Raw genomic sequence first — 16,473 nt, 5'->3', positions numbered from 1 at the left:
CATAAAAATCATGTTATAATTAACAACAGTGTCTTCAAAGTTTTATTCAATATTTTTTTTTAAACATTATTCTATCAATTTAGATAAGTAAACTGTAGTTTTTTCATTTTATTTTCTGCAAAACGGGTCAGAATTGTAAGCAGTTTCAGTATTTTGTGAATTTCAAGTGTTTGACATTTTGAATTGCCACCTTGAGCTAATTAATACAGCTTTCAAATTTAAACAACTGAATTAGTGTTCTTGTGTCATTTTTAGATGCAAAATGTTCAGTAACCTATTCACACATTATTTCTTATATCTGAACAACATTAATAAAGTATAATTAGAAAATTAGATGTCTGCTGTTTAGGTACTAATTGGCTTAATTGGAAACACCAGACATCAAAGTTTGTTGACTGAAAAATAGGTCACTGTGACCCATTTTAAATATTTTATTACCTTATTTAAATATATCAGTACTAATTTGGTTAAGAATTATCAAACTTTGTCAGTTGATACAGCTTATGTCTTCGGTGTATGTCGACTTAAATGTAGGTAATTCTGACCTTCTTTTGGGATTTTATGGCTATATTTAAATGTTTCAGGTACTAATTTGTTTAGAGTCATCAAACTTCAATGGTTAATGTATCTTGATGCAGGCTTGGGGTCAATTACTTTGAAATGTAATTAATTACTTTCAATTACATTGACAAATGTAATTAAATACATTTCAATTACTTGAGTTCTATTTTTAAAAAAAAAAATTTTATATAAATTTTCTATAGTGAACTTTTTTTCATTTTTTTGTTCTTTGGAATGAGAGGGGCTCACACCTGTACAAAATTCTGATTTCATTTGGCCAAGATTCATGCTGTCCAGACAAAAAGTTACTTTTTCTGCAAGAAACAGGATTCTTCCAGGACGAAAGGAGAACAACACACTTTTACGACAGTGGGGAAATGACAAGGCAATAATATGTCAAGCAAATGGCTTTCAAGGCTTTACCGATAATGTAAAAAACATTTGACAAAACTTAGAATTATATCTATGAACAGTGTTTGATTTTAATTTTTTATGAAATAAAATTGATTTTAATAAAAAAAAAAACAACAAACATCCTGCTCAAAGTCCTACTTTCACCTTCCCTTGGTGAGCAGGGGAAACGGGTCGTATGCATTTATAGGTTGTACTGTACACTCGTAAGTGACTGGCTAACGAAAGAGGCAATGTAGCGGTAATGTATACTTTTTTATGTAGCGGTAATGTAAGGTTTTTTGTAGCGGTAATGACTATGTAGCGGTAATGAAAATTTTGAAAATGTAGCGGTAATGATAAGCACCCATTAAACCTTTACCAAATGCCTTGGGCAGTGTGACACACTGTATAAACAATTTAAACGGTGTGATCCCGTTTTGCACACATTTGGTCATTAGTATAGAACAATAGGTGTGAAGTGTGTGAAGTGTGTTTTGATAGCAATTATAGTCTGATTTCTGGTTTGAAGTTACCTGGATTTACCTGTGAATACCTGATTTAGCTCAATGTATTCTAAAGAGGTTTAATACAATTTTATAAGCATTTTATTAAAATTCTCTATATATTTATGGGAAAATATTTAATTTTATTGAATAAATTGTTAATATTTGTTTAATATTATTAATTCAAATGTGTGCAAAACGGGAACAAACCATTTAAACAATTAACATTATGAGACAGTTAATAATTGTACAAACACAAGCCCATGCTACACCAGTATGGTGTATGGCAAAATCATTTTTGTTACTTTCTCAAATCCGTATTTTTGAAAGAAATAAATATTTTTCACAAATCCATAATTTTCTATCTTAAAATGAATAGAATATAGGTAAATCTAAAAAGGGATGTAGTTAGTCTAATTACCGTAAAAACATATTAACTATCTAAACAATCATGATTGTTTTTTGCAATTGGGAATAGCTAGAATTGAGATTTTTAAAAGTGGGAATAGGTACTAAGTATAAACTTACCAGAATAAGAATTATGTATCAGTAAACAACACATTTATTATAAACTTTCATTTTGAAAAAAAGTAATTAAAATGTAATTGAAAAGTAATTTTCAATACATTCAATTACTTGTAATTGAAGGCAAGCTCAAATACAAATTACTTCCAATTACTTTGAAAAATGTAATTAATTACGTCCAATTACAATTACTTTATTCAATTACCCCAATCCCTGTCTTGGTGCTTGGAGAAGTACGTCAGCTGAAAAGTAGGTCTCTGCGATCTGATTGAAATTTTTTATAGGTACATATTGGCTTAGAATCATTACACTGTGTCAGTCGATGCATCTTGAGTCCTCAAAGTATGTCAACTGAAAAGAAGGTCACTGTGACCTTTTTTGGAAATTTTATGAATATAATTAAACATTTTAAGGCAAACTAAAAGGCCTATGGGCCTCTTATAAAGACAGACTTTTTTTTTTTTTTTCATAAGACCCTTTTAAAGTTTTCTTTCTACTGTAAATAGTTAAAAGTTTGTCAGTAGAAATTAAAAAGAGACATTTCAAAGAAGATTGATTGATTGCATGTTGTTTAACGTCCCTCTCACGAATTTATCACTCATATGGAGATGCCACCACTTGACGGTGAATTTCTACAAATTTCGTCCTTTACCCGGCACTCAGGGCCATTGAGCAGTGAGGGATCTTTTTCGTGAGGGATCTCATCCGAAGGACCGGTCTAGACGTCCTACACTGGTATTTGAGCCCGCGACGTAAGGATCAACTCCTTACTTTGCGATTCTAGAGCAAACGCTCTAACCACTGTTCCAAGCGGGGGACATTTAAAAGAGAAGCGACAATAAAATCTGACAGTGCAACTGTGTGACAGCAGCACGAAATTTAATCTTTGACTTTTTTGCTCCGTTTAGGCATAAGTACTGTCCATTCTACCAGAGAGGAAGAAAACTGCTTTTAGAATTATGAAAAATGCGGATGAATTGAGAAGACCAGACTCTTGCATTAAACACTGTACTGTGGAACTCTTTTTACCAAGTTCAGCATTGGCCATGGGATTGCTGAAATTCTAAAAGCTGCAAGAGTTTCTTAAAAATGAGTAATTACATTCAACACTGCATACAGTGGAACATTTTTTTTTCATTTATTTGAAATTTATAAGTAAAAAAATACGCCATTATAATGATTTTTGGTTGATATGTTGTACAGTTCTTTGTTTGTTTTTTTATTACACTTTTTGTGCCAACGTACAGTATTTTCAACTTAAGTCCAGCATTTCAAAGACTACTGTGCATTACAGGATTTGGGTCTAAAGATTCATCACATGTATGGTGTTATTTTAATTCATTATATTTTTTAAAGATAACAATATGTTTTAAAAGTATCAGTATTGAAATCAAATCACATTACTGTAAGCATGAATTAATTACTGAGTAGAAACATTTTACTAAAACTCTCTTTTTAATGAAAATTGGGTAATTTTTTGTCATCATTTAAACATAGAAGAATAAGACAGATATCTTTTAATTTCAAATTCAAAATGTTTTCCATTGAAACTAGAGGTACTGTGAGCGATGAGCTCACTAAATGATACCCCCCGCCTCCCATATGGTTATGACTGGTGAAAAAGTCCATGTTTTCCTGTGGCCGGGAAACCCAAAATATGTGTCAGATCAAAAAGTAAAATAGGAGGTGCACAATGGCAATATGTAATAAAGATTCTTTGAAAGTTTCATCAAATTTCATTCAGTGGTATGAGAGGAGTTGCGGATAAGAGATGGGTACCCCAAAGCGTAACAGACGGACGGACGGACGGAATTAACGATTACTATACACCCTCCCGCTTTTCAAGCGGGGGGTATAATGAACTTACACTTACAGTATGTACAATTTGTTCAGTATAATGTTCAAAGTTCTGAACACTATTCAGGAAATGCATTTTTGTACTGGAAATCCAAAATTTAAGTTTTATAATTACAATGTTCAGAATAATAATCACTTTAGATACTTGTATACTGTCAGTGTGTTGGTGCCATCTTGTCCCACATAGAAATTGTTCTCATCATCCACACACACACTACGGGGATACCTTACCCCTGGTTGTTGTGTGAGTAATAGAGACAAGAATTGACCATCCTGATCAAGTAGGTGAACAGCTTTACTGATCGCATCACACACCAGGATGTGACCGAGGACATCAGTACAGATTCCATAGGGATAGAACCCTGACTCCTGACCTGTGTAGGAGAACCTGTATAGTCCTGAATTATTCACCACCACTACTGATTTACCATAGTCTGATGTACAGATATCTCCATTGATGTTTTCTGTGATGTAGTGTGGTGTTCTATACAGGTCCTGTCCCATATTATCCCTCTGTATGTTCTGTAGTTCTTTTCCTGTCTTGTTGTACCTGGTGACTTTAGCCTCTTTATCTGTCTCCATCCCCACCAGTAGATCCTTGTTGATGTCGGAGGAGTGTATGCTGAGTGGTGACCAGTCTCCAGTTTTAATGAAGTCAGTGATATTATTATCCCGTTTTATCCTATTGATGACTTTCTTGTTTTGATCTGTAAAGATAAGATCCCTGTCCTGTGTCATCGTGTGGTAACCTTGATATCTACCACTGGCTTTTATCTTCTGTATCACATTCCCCTGTAGATCTGTTTGGACAAGATTACCATACTTGTCACTGATCCAGAGTCTGTCTGATTGATCTAGTGATACATGATACACATTTGCAACACCTGGTAAATTGAATTCCCTGAACTTGGTGACAGAGGTAGATAGAGACAATGTTTGTTTCACGTCAGATATCACGTCTTCCATGGGCTTTACTCTTCTTAATGTTTCCTTTCTATTTGTTTCAGTTATCTTCCCTAGTAATTTAGCAACATTGTTTTTGCTGTATTGAGCAGAAGAAAATTCTGGTGTGACAGGTTTTGTGGTTTCTGGTATGGATTTTATTTGTAAGTTCTCTGGAAGTTTAGTTGTGAAGTTGGTTAGCTTAGTAGTGGATAGGTAACTCTGGAACTCTTTAACAAGGTCACTGAGATGGGCAATATATTCCTCAAATGTCTTCTCTTGACTCTTTAATTTCATCAGTAATGACTGCTCTATTTGGTGTAACTCTTCCATATTTTCTGAGAGCACTGTGTCCACCATGTTTTTGAGAGACTCAGCTTCAGACTTCATTGATGTCCGTATGCTGTCCATGATCTGTTTAACTTCTGTGGCATCTTCCTGAACTTCTCTCTGTAAATCCTGTGATGTAGGAACAAAGTAATTATGGATTTTAGAGAGTTCCCTTTGACAAATTTCAAATTTCTCTGTGTGTATAATTTCTAAATCAATAAATTGATGCCCCCGATGATCTTGCATTGTTGAACACTTTGAACATAAAGGAACACTGCATTCTTCGCAGAAAATATCAATATCTTTAGTGGGGTGGATCTTGCATTTCTCCACAGGAAGTTGTCGTTTACGTTGTTGGTAAAGGACCACCTCATGGTTCTTATTATCTGAAATCTTCAGATGTTGGTTCCTGCATTGTTTACACATCTTTTGATGACAGATATTGCAGTAGAATTCACAATTTCTCTCACAATCTTCAACACCACACTCTACAAAGTGTTGGGCAGTGTTTGGAATTTTCGGTTTGAAAAGTGCCATCTAAAATAAACATTGAAAAGTTTGTTACTTGCATATGGATTTCAATATTGGAACAATTTTACATATTGAATTAAATTGTTAAAGCTAAACTAACATCAACTTTAGAAAACTATATACATATGAATTTGAGTTAGTGTTGGCAAATCGGACGATTTTTAGTAACCTGTTACTCGCTTCATCTTCAGATTGAGTACCCGGTTAGTCGGATGTTTTTTTAATATTTCCGTATTTATTATAAATCTCATCATTTTACTTATTGGTAGAAATAAACCACAAATGTAACGAATATGAACATTATATGAATACAAATTCAAAGAAACCCACACACGATATCTTCGAAGAATTTTGATTTTAAATGTCACTTGAAACGGGCAGTCTGTTTATGTTTGAGAAAATAATTTGATCAACACATGAGGACAAACCATTTTGCAACTTGGTGATAATATTTTCTGTCATAGAGAAAATGCATTCTGATGGTACTGAATTAGCGGGAATGACTAGATAAGAATCGTTGAGCGAGAATGGATAGCCGGGTTTATTTTTTTCCGAAATAGGTGATTTAGAATATTTGTAGTTCCACCCGTATACAAAAACTTCGATTCACAGTAAATTTGTATCTAACAGATTTTGAGGGTGAACCATTTCGAGTTAGTTAACAATATTTCCACGCTTTAGATGTTAGCGGCGGCATGTTCCTCTGACTAACACAGGTCTAAATGAGGTAATTATAACTCAGGTCTTCAAAACGTGTACCCCCTGGCAATTAAAGTCATCAATTAAATTAATCAAAACAAACTGATCCTATTTGTGAACCACTACAGCAAGTCTAACGGTAAAAATTAGGGAAATATGTCAATATACATTTACAAATAACTTTATTTCATACGTATTTACTATGAAAAATGTATTTTTATCCGAGTACCGAACAGCAGTTTTACTAACCGATACTCGCATCGTTCGACTATTAACCAGGTAGTCCTTGCCAACACAAATTTTAGTCGTCTGACCCTAGTCACTAGTCAGACTAAAAAGGAATACCTCCATAGAGGAGTAAAGTTTGTAAACTATTCTGTGGTATCAAATCTTGGATTATAATTATCTTAGACAAATACATGTATGACTAAAATTGAATGAACACAAAATGCCCTTTTTAAGAAAAAATCTAATTTTATGTCTGCAAGCATTGCAGGTACTTACATGTAATGCAAATGGCCTCTAATTGTATAATATCTTATCTGTCAGCAAACTTTGGAATGTCAGAGTGAGATTTTAGTCGAGACTTAGACGAGATCTGCAATTTACTTCCTGGTTGGAGATAAATATAGATTTAAATGTCCCAAGTACAACTGTACTTTACCAGCTATTTACTTGATAACATTTTCCCTGTAAAAACGTTTATCTATTGAACACTCATTCATTTGGCACTAATGTACAACTGTACACTAGTACCAAATGAATAAGAGTGTTCGATAGAGTAACATTTTTTTGCAGAAAAATTGCTATAAAGTAAACGTATTTATTTTACAAAAAAAAAATTATCCTAATTTTGTTGTAAATTATATTTGTTGGCTGTTATGAGCCAAAAAGTATTGGTTGCTAAAAAATCCTCTCAAATAGCACTGGGCACAGATTATCATCAAACTAATACACAAGGATGGGGATATGTTGTAGATTAGAAATTGTTTAAGGCATCACCCTGAAGGCAAAGGATGTGGTCTTATAATCGACGTGTTAAAGTTGACCAAAAGTGTTGTTTTGCTGGGTTCATTAAAAATACATGTTCTCATTAAAACCAATGTGCCAGAAAAACTGAAACTTTGGTGAAAGCATCCTGGAGTAGTTTAGATTCTAAATCATTCAAATCAGGATCAACGGGGGCAGGGCGGGGCCACATTAGGGAATCCCAGTTTTACTATGAAATATAGAGAAAAATCTTTAGAAATCTCCTCTGGAACCACTGGGCCAAAAATGCTGAAACTTAAGTGGAAGCATACTGAGGTTGTGCACATTCTAAATTGTACCGAAGGGTAAGGTGGGGTCATATTAGCTATTACAAGGCGGCGAAATCTGGTGAAGAACAGCAGGTCAAAGTTACTCAGGTGAGCGTTGTGGTCCATGGGCCTCTTGTTTTTGCTTTCATGAAGTTTTTCAATTTGAACACGTCTTTATCTTTACAGTGTGTCCAATGTTTTGCAGATTTTCCAAGGAGTTATGGGTCATTCTGTTTTTTCTGAGATTTTTGTTTGTTTTTAAGTTTTGCAGTTTGAACACTGAGGTCTTAATTTTTACTTTGTGTCTAACGTTTTGTGGATTTGCCAAGGAATTTTTAAAAATGTTTTCGACAAGAAATCTGTACCATAACTCCTGTAATAGATGTACCAATCTTGACATTGTAATATTCCATAGAAATGCATGCATAGATTTTTTATCTGACACCTGAAATTTTATTAACTTATAATTATTTAGCAGAGTGTGGATTATTGGTCAGATGCAAAAGCATATTGGGAGTCTACTTTCAAGAACAAGTACTTGAATGTGACAATTTAGTATTTGGTCAGAGAAACAGATGTAATACACTAAGTTCTGAGTAGTTTCTGGTTTCCAATATCTGTGATAAATATTTTATCTGGTATTTGTTTACAAGCATTTTTTAAAAATTGTTTAGTTAAAAAAAGAAAAAAAAAATGTGTAGATAGTACTAGATATGTAGACCTTTTGTGTATAAGTTGTGATTGACATCATAAGCTATTATGAATACGCTGTACCTGTCATATACTGTGTCATTGTATGAGGGTCATATCAAGATTTCGAGGAGGTTAAAATTAAGGTATCCGATCCATTATAAGATAATATTTTCTAATCTTGAATATCCATCCAGTATTAGAGACTCTACATGTAATTCAAAGCAGTTTATATAGAAAAGAATTTAACAGGAGAAATGTTCAAAAATTTAATACACATTACTTGATCAGTAATAAATATTAATTAAGAATGCATTGAGGTCTATGGGAGCAGTTATTTTTTTAATAAAAATTTAAATACAGTGTACTATGAATAAAAAGAATGCTTTAGTTAAAAGATGTATATAATTATTAGGAATAGAAAAATGATTAAAAAATAATTTTACAGATCGATTATTTTAAAGATGAATTTTGATTAAGAGCAAAGGGGCATAACTCTTTAAGGACGGGTCAAGAAAAAAAAATAGGACAAATTAATGCTCTTACAATACATATTGAGACTAAAACATAAAGATTATGTCTCCATTTTCATATGTACTCAGTATTCAGCCAATTCATATCTGCTATGCATTCAGTTTTATTGAATCTGAGGCGATTATGGATCGGATACTTTAAACACAATTGAACTTTGGTATCTTGAACATCAATTTCTCAAACACCATGAATATATCTAAAGTGAGTCAGAACTTCTGATCACTGGTGTTTATGTATTTTATTCTAAGTATCTTGAATCCTATATCTGATATAAGTATTGTAAACATTTTTGTTTGAGATAAAAAGGTTTGACTGTATTTAAATATTTTAGTATCTTATGAATAAAATTTTTGGTAAATTATGTTCATATTTATACTTTATTCATATTGTCTTCACAATTTTAAGGCTTCATGATTAAAACTAAACATGACATTGGAAATGAGTTCACTATTAAATAGTGATGTGAAATGAGTTACTTTCCTTTGCTTTTAGTACAGTGAGATTTCAGCCATTTAATTTTGAATCACCTTTTTGACTTAAGGTACTAACTGACTTTAAAACACCAGAAACGCAAGTGTTTGTTGACTGAAAAGTAGGTTACTGTGACCCATTTTAAATATATCAGTACTAACCTGGTTAAGAATTATCAAACTTTGTAAGTTGATGTAGGTTATGACCTCGGTTTATGTCGACTTAAATGTAGGTTATTCTGACCTACGTTTGGGATTTTATGGCTATATGTAAATGTTTTCGGGTACTAATCTGTTTAGAGTCGTCAAACTTTGTTGATTGATGTATTTTGGTGCTTGGATTACGTCAGCTGAAAAGTAGGTCTCTGTGATCTGATTAAATATGTTTTCAGGTACATATTGGCTTAGAATCATTACACTGTGTCAGTTGATGCATCTTGCGTCCTCAAAGTATGTCAACTGAAAAGAAGGTCACTGTGACCTACTTTGGAAATTTTATGGTTATAATGAAACACTTTAGCAAAGGCACCTGGTGTTTCTTATTTTTCTTTTAATAAAAAAATATATACCCTTACCTAATAATAAACACATTAGGTAAGAGTATATATTTTTTTTTATTGGAAGAAAAATAAGTAACGTCAGGTGCATGTGAATTTTAGGTATAAACTGGCTTAAAATCGTCAAACTTTGTCAGTTGTTGCATCTTCTGTCCTCGTAGTATGTGTACTGAAAGTTAGATGAGTCTGTCACTATGAGCTACTCTTAGTAGGTTACTTAGTACTATGAAATGTCTTAGGTATATATTAATTTGTTTTGAATCATCTTGGGTTCTCAGAGTGTTTGATCTAAAATGAAGGTCATGATGACTTACCCTTTGAATTTAAAAGCTTTATCTTAATATACACTCCGGATACTTAGAGGCTTCAATTAGCAGTGATAGGTTGTACAATTTACCAGAAGAGTGATTCAAGCTCCCTGTGCCTCTTGTTTTGTTCCTTCTCTGCCTTGTAGTATTAAGAAATTAAAGCTTGCTAAGTATATATTCAGTTGAGCAATAGTGCCTCTTTCAAAATTGTGAATATCATGGTTTCTTGTTTAAAACACAAACCAAATTCAATTGTAGAAAAGTTGTTGCATCATACTCAGGTGATCTATAAGGCCTATCGGCCTCTGGTAAAGGCAGACTATTTTTTTTTCCATAAGACCCTTATAAAGTTTTTTCCACTGCAAATTTTCAAATTTTTTCTATGCTCGGCACTTAGGGCCATTGAGCAGGGAGGGATCTTTCTCGTGCCAGCACCTCATACTGCGACACAGGACCTCGGTTTAAACAGTCTCATCCGAACGACCGGTCTAGACGTCCTACAGAGGTATTCAAACCTGCCAAGTTAGGATCAACTCCTTACTTTGCGACTCTAGAGCAGCATACTCTCTAAGCACTGTGCCATGCGGGCAACATTTCAAAGAGAAACAATATAATCTAACAGCGCAACTGTGTGACAGCAACACGAATTTTAATCTTTGACTTTTTCTCTGCTAAGGCTTAAGTATTGTCCAGTCTAACACAAAGGAAGAAAAATGCTTTTTGAATTATTAGAAAATGTAAATGAATTAAGTTGACCAGACTCGTGCATTAAACACTGTACTAGTCCTTTTACCAAGTTCAGCATTGACCATAGGGATTGCTGAAATTCTAAAAGCCGCAATAGTTTCTTGAAATGAGTAATTACATTTAAAGGTACTTGGAACCAGATTTGAAGTTATTATTTTCTCTATGATATTACGACTTATATGTTTTAATAGCATTTCACACAAAAATTAATTAAAAATCTTATTTCATATAAAAGATATTAAAATTTCAAATTTTTTGGCGGGTTTGATTGACACATCCTTGCACTTTCACAAATTAATTTAATTTTTAATCCTTAGGAAAAGTGGCAATCTCGTTTTGTATAAATGAAAAATATAATACTTTAATCCAGAAAATTCAAAGTAGACATGTTCGAAAGCAAAACAAACACACAATATATTGTCACTCCGTGCAGTTGTGGTAAGCCGACTGTGACGATTGAACGCATCCGGTGAATTGTGAATATAAACAATAACATAACTCGTGCCCTGTTTACAAAAACTGTGTATATAACACGAGTGTGCTCGATTTGCTTAATTCTGTACGCAACTCTTAGTTCGGAATGACGATACTTGTGAAGGAGTTTTGCTTTCTAACATTTCTACTCTGAATAAAATTGTTTTTATGGATAAAAGTTTTAATATTTCTCATTAATACACAACAAAATTGCCACTTTTCCCAAGGATTAAGAATAAGGTTAAAATTTGTGAAAGTGCAAGGATTTGTCAATCAAACCCGCCAAAAAATTGAAGTTTTAATAATTTTTAAATGAAATAAGATTTTGAATTAATTTTTGTGTGAAATGCATTAAAATATGTAAGTCGTAATATTATAGAGAAAATATTGACTTCAAATCTGTGTCCAAGTACCTTTAACACTGCTTGCAGTGGAACACCTTGTCATTGACTCAAAATTTATATATATATATAAATACCCTCTTAAAATAAATTTTTGTACACTTTTTTGATGAACAATGTACAGTATTTTCAGTCTAGCATTTCAAAGACTACTGTACAGTACAGGATTTGTGTCTAAAATTTATCACATGTATGGTGTTATTCAAAATCATTTTATATTTATATAAGATAACAATATGTTTTAAAAGCATCAGTATTAAAATTAAATCACTTCACGGTAAGTATAAATTAATTACTGAGTATAAGCATTTCAATTAAACTGTTTTTAATGTAAATTGATCCATATTTTGTCACCATTTATACATATATAGAACAATAGACAGATTACTTAATTCCGAATCCAAAGAAGTGTTTATACAATGTTTTCCATTGAAATTAATTTACAATATGTATAATTTGTTCGGTATAATGTTCAATAGAAGGAACACTATTCAGGATCTGCATGTCTATGCTGGAAATCACAAATTTAAGTTTTATAATTATGGTATATACAAGTGATAGAATTATAATCACTTCAGATACTTCAGATACTTGTACACTGTCAGTGTGTTTGTGGCATTTTGTCCCAGATAGAGATTGTTCTTATCATCCACACACACACTGCGGGGTATTTGTACCCCTTGTTGTTGTGTGAGTAATGAAGACAAGAACTGACCATCCTGATCAAGGAGGTAAACTTTCTTACTGTAGTGATCAACCACCAGTATGTGACCGAGGACATCGGTACAGATTCCATAGGGATGAAACACTGACTCCTGACCTCCGTACGAGAATCTGTGTTGTCCTGATTTGTTCACCACCACTACTGCGTCTGCACAATAGTCTGATGTACAGATATCTCCATTGATGTTTTCTGTGATGTAGTGTGGATAACCATACAGTCCCTGTCCTTTGTTATCCCTCTGTATGTTCTGTAATGTTTTTCCTGACTTGTTGTACCTGGTGATTTCACCCTCTCCAAACCCACACATCATCCCAACCAGTAAGTCCCCGTTAATGTGGGAGGAGTGTATGCTGTATGGTGTCCAGTCTCCAGTTTTAATGAATTCAGTGATATTATTACCCTGTGTTATCCTGTTGATGACTTTCTTGTCTTTTTCTGTAAAGATCAGATCCCTGTCCTGTGTGACTGTGTGATAACCTTCATTTCCGCCACTGGTTTTTATCATATGTATCACATTGCCCTGTAGATCTGTTTGGGCAAGATTACCCTTACTGTCACTGATCCAGAGTCTATCTGAGTGATCTAGTGATACATGGTATACACCATCAACACCAGGTACATTGAACTCCCTGACCTTGGTGACAGAGGCAGATAGAGACATTGTTTGTTTCTTGTCACATTTCACGTCTTTATCTTGTTTTGTCTGTTCACTTGCAGATTTCATTGATGTAGAAAAAGATGCAATTTCCATGGGCTTTACTCTTCTTAATTTTTCCATTCTACTTGTTTCAGTTATTTTCCCTAGTAATTTAGCGACATCTTTTTTGCTGTATTGAGCAGAAGAAAATTCTGGTGTGACAGGTTTTATGGTTTCTGGTATGGATTTTATTTGTAAGTTCTCTGGAAGTTTAATTGTGAAGTTAGTAAGCTTAGTAGATGACAAGTAACCATGGAACTCTTTTACAAGGTCACTGAGATATGTAATATAATCATCAAATGTCTTCTCTTGGCTCTTTAATTTCTCCAGTAATGACTTCTCTATTTGGTTCAATTCCTCCATATTTTCTGAGAGAACTGTGTCCACCATGCTTTTGAGAGATTCAGCATCAGCCTTCATGGTTGTCCGGATACTGTCCATGATCTGTTTAACTTCTATGGCATCTTCCTGAACTTCTCTCTGTACATCATGTGATGTAGGAATGAAATAATTATGGATATTAGAGATTTCCTTTAGGCACAGTTCAAATTTATCTGTGTAGATAGTTTCTAAATCACTAAACCGATGCCCCTGGTGTTCTTGCATTGTAGCACACTTTGAACATAAAGGGGTATTGCATTCCTTGCAGAGAATATCTATATCTTTAGTTGGGTGGATCTTGCATTTTTCCACAGGAAGTTGTCGTTTACGTTGCTGGTAAAGGACCATCTCATGGTTCTTATTTTCTGAAATCTTCAGATGTTGGTCTCTGCATTGTTTACACATCTGTTGATGACAGGAATTGCAGTAAAATTCACAATGACCATCACAATTTTTAATATCGCACTTTAGATAATGTTGAGGAGTGTCTGGAATTTTCGGTTTGGAAAGAGCCATCTAAAATTAACATTGAAAAGTTTGTGACATACATATGGATTTCAAAATTAGAACAGTTTTACATATTGATTTTAATTGTTTAAGTTAAACTAAAATCATCTTCAGAAAATGATATATTTTTGTATTTTAGTTGTCTGAATAAAGTCAGACTGAAATGGAATGCCCCCATAAAGGAGTACAGTTTGTAAACTATTCTGTAGCATTAAATTTTGGATTATCTTAGACGAATAGGACTTGAGTAAGCAAAATGCCCTTTTCCAGAAAAAATTGAATTTCATGTCTGCAGGAATCCCAGGTACTTACTTTTGAAACAAATGACCTCTAAATGTATATATCTTATCTGTCAACAAACTTTGGAATGTCGGAGTGAGATTTTAGTCGATACTCAGACGAGATTTGTAATTTACTTCCTTGGTGGTGATAAATATAGATTTAAATCTCCCATGTACAACTGTACTTTAGCATCAGATGAATAATTGTGTTAAATATAGTATGTTATTACAGGAAAAATATGTTATAAAGTAAACAAATTTATTTTACAAAATTATTCAAAATTTCTTATAAAAGATATATAATTATGTGTATTTTTTAGCTAGCTCTTATTAGCCAAAAAAGTACTGGTTGCCAAAAAATCTAGTCTTCTCAATAACCACTGCGCAGATTCTCACCAAACTTTTATACAAGGATGAAAATATGCTGTAAATTAAGCAAATCTTGTCAAGATTGATTGATTGATTGTATATTGTTTAATATCGTCCCTCCCGAAAATTTTTTACTCATATGGAGACGTCACCGTATGCCGGTGAAGGGCTTCAAATTTTGACCTTTACTCGACACTTAGGGCCATTGAGCAGTGAGGGATCTTTATCGTGCCAACGCCTGCTGCTGACACGGGGCCTCGGCTTTTAAGGTCTCATCCGAAGGACCGGCAACTTTCACTTCAAAGTGCCGGGCGGATGGCGAAGGAACAGTTGCTTCCCATTTTAACGACTAGGTCGGTCGCGGCCGAGATGCGAACTCACGACCTCCCGATCACGGAGCGAAATCTATTCAAGAAAAGACAAAAATAGGGTGGGGTCATTAAAAATCTTCTTCTCGAGAACCACTGTGTCAGAAAAGCTGAAACTTAGGTGAAAGCATCCTGGGGTATAGTAGATTTTAAATTGTTCACATCATGATTCATGAGGGTAGGATGGGGTCACAATAGGGAATCCCAGTTCTACATTGAAATATGTAGAAACTAGAGGTACTGTGAGCAATGAGCTCACTAAATGATACCCCCCGCCACCCATATGGTTATAATGGCAAAGTCCATGTTTTGCTGTGGCCGGGAAACCCATAATATGTGTCGTATCAAAAAGTAAAGTAGGAGGTGCACAATGGAAGTATGTGATAAAGATTCTGTGAAAGTTTTATTAAATTTCACTCTGTGGTATAAGAGGAGTTGCTGATAAGAGATGTGTACCCCTAGCATAACAGACAGACGGACGGACAGCTAGACAGCTAGACGGACGGACGGACATACCGATTACAGAATACCCTCCTACTTTTCAATCGGGGGTATAAAAAATCTCCCTCTCAAGAACCACGTCGCCAGCGTGGCGCAATGGTTAGAGCGTCTGCTTTAGAGTCGTCCTGGCTTAATGAAATTGCAATGTTCTTGGATTTTAAGGTAAGGAGTCATCCTTGCGTCGCAGGTTCAAATCCCACCGGGGGATGTGGAGACCGATCCATCAGATAAGACTAAAACTGAGCTCCCATGTCGCAGTAGGTGCTGGCACGATCCCTCACTGCTCAATGGCCCTGAGTGGCGAGCATAGGACAAAATTTGTTGCTCTACATCGGCAAGTGGTTTCCATATGAATGAAAAATTCTTGAGAGGGACGTTAAACAACATACCATCAATGAATCATCTAAAAAATAACTGGACCAGAAAAGCTAAAACTTATATGGAAGCATCCAGGGGTAGTGTAGATTCCAAATGTTTTTAATCATAACCCCGGGGGCAAGGCAGGACCACAACAGGGAATCCAATTTTGAAATATGTAGAAAATGTCTTTAATTCTTCTTTTCTAGAACCAAAGGGCCATAAATGCTGATATTTAAGTGGTAGCATCCTGAGGTAGTGTAGATTCTAATTTGTTCAAATCCTGACACCTAGGGGTAAAGTGGGGCCACAGTAGCTATTACAAGGGGGGAATCAGGTGAAGAAGGTACAGCAGGCCAAAGTTGAATACTCAGGTGAACAGGTCCATGAGCTCTTGTTTTTGCTTTCTTGAAGTTTTGCAGTTTGAACACTATAGTTTGTCAAGGAATTAGGCATTTCTGGTAGTGA

At 34.3% G+C, this 16,473-nt stretch overlaps 2 protein-coding genes across 2 annotated transcripts; both read right to left on the bottom strand.

Moving 5' to 3' along the window:
* Positions 1–3,577: 3,577 nt before the first annotated feature.
* On the bottom strand, positions 3,578–5,648 carry LOC134269048 (tripartite motif-containing protein 2-like). The gene has a single exon (XM_062751270.1). It carries the CDS (start codon positions 5,646–5,648, stop codon positions 3,972–3,974), a length of 1,677 nt encoding a protein of 558 aa, XP_062607254.1. The 3' UTR covers positions 3,578–3,971.
* A 6,741-nt stretch (positions 5,649–12,389) lies between these two features.
* On the bottom strand, positions 12,390–14,138 carry LOC134269047 (uncharacterized). The gene has a single exon (XM_062751269.1). The coding sequence runs from the start codon at positions 14,136–14,138 to the stop codon at positions 12,390–12,392; it is 1,749 nt and encodes a 582-aa protein (XP_062607253.1).
* Between the last annotated feature and the right edge of the window lie 2,335 nt (positions 14,139–16,473).

This window comes from Saccostrea cucullata, unplaced genomic scaffold, assembly GCF_032062105.1.
Source record: "Saccostrea cucullata isolate Sc308-1 unplaced genomic scaffold, CSIRO_AGI_Scuc_v1 ctg13028, whole genome shotgun sequence".
Taxonomy (NCBI): domain Eukaryota; kingdom Metazoa; phylum Mollusca; class Bivalvia; order Ostreida; family Ostreidae; genus Saccostrea; species Saccostrea cuccullata.
This window is presented reverse-complemented; position numbering and strand designations above follow the sequence as displayed.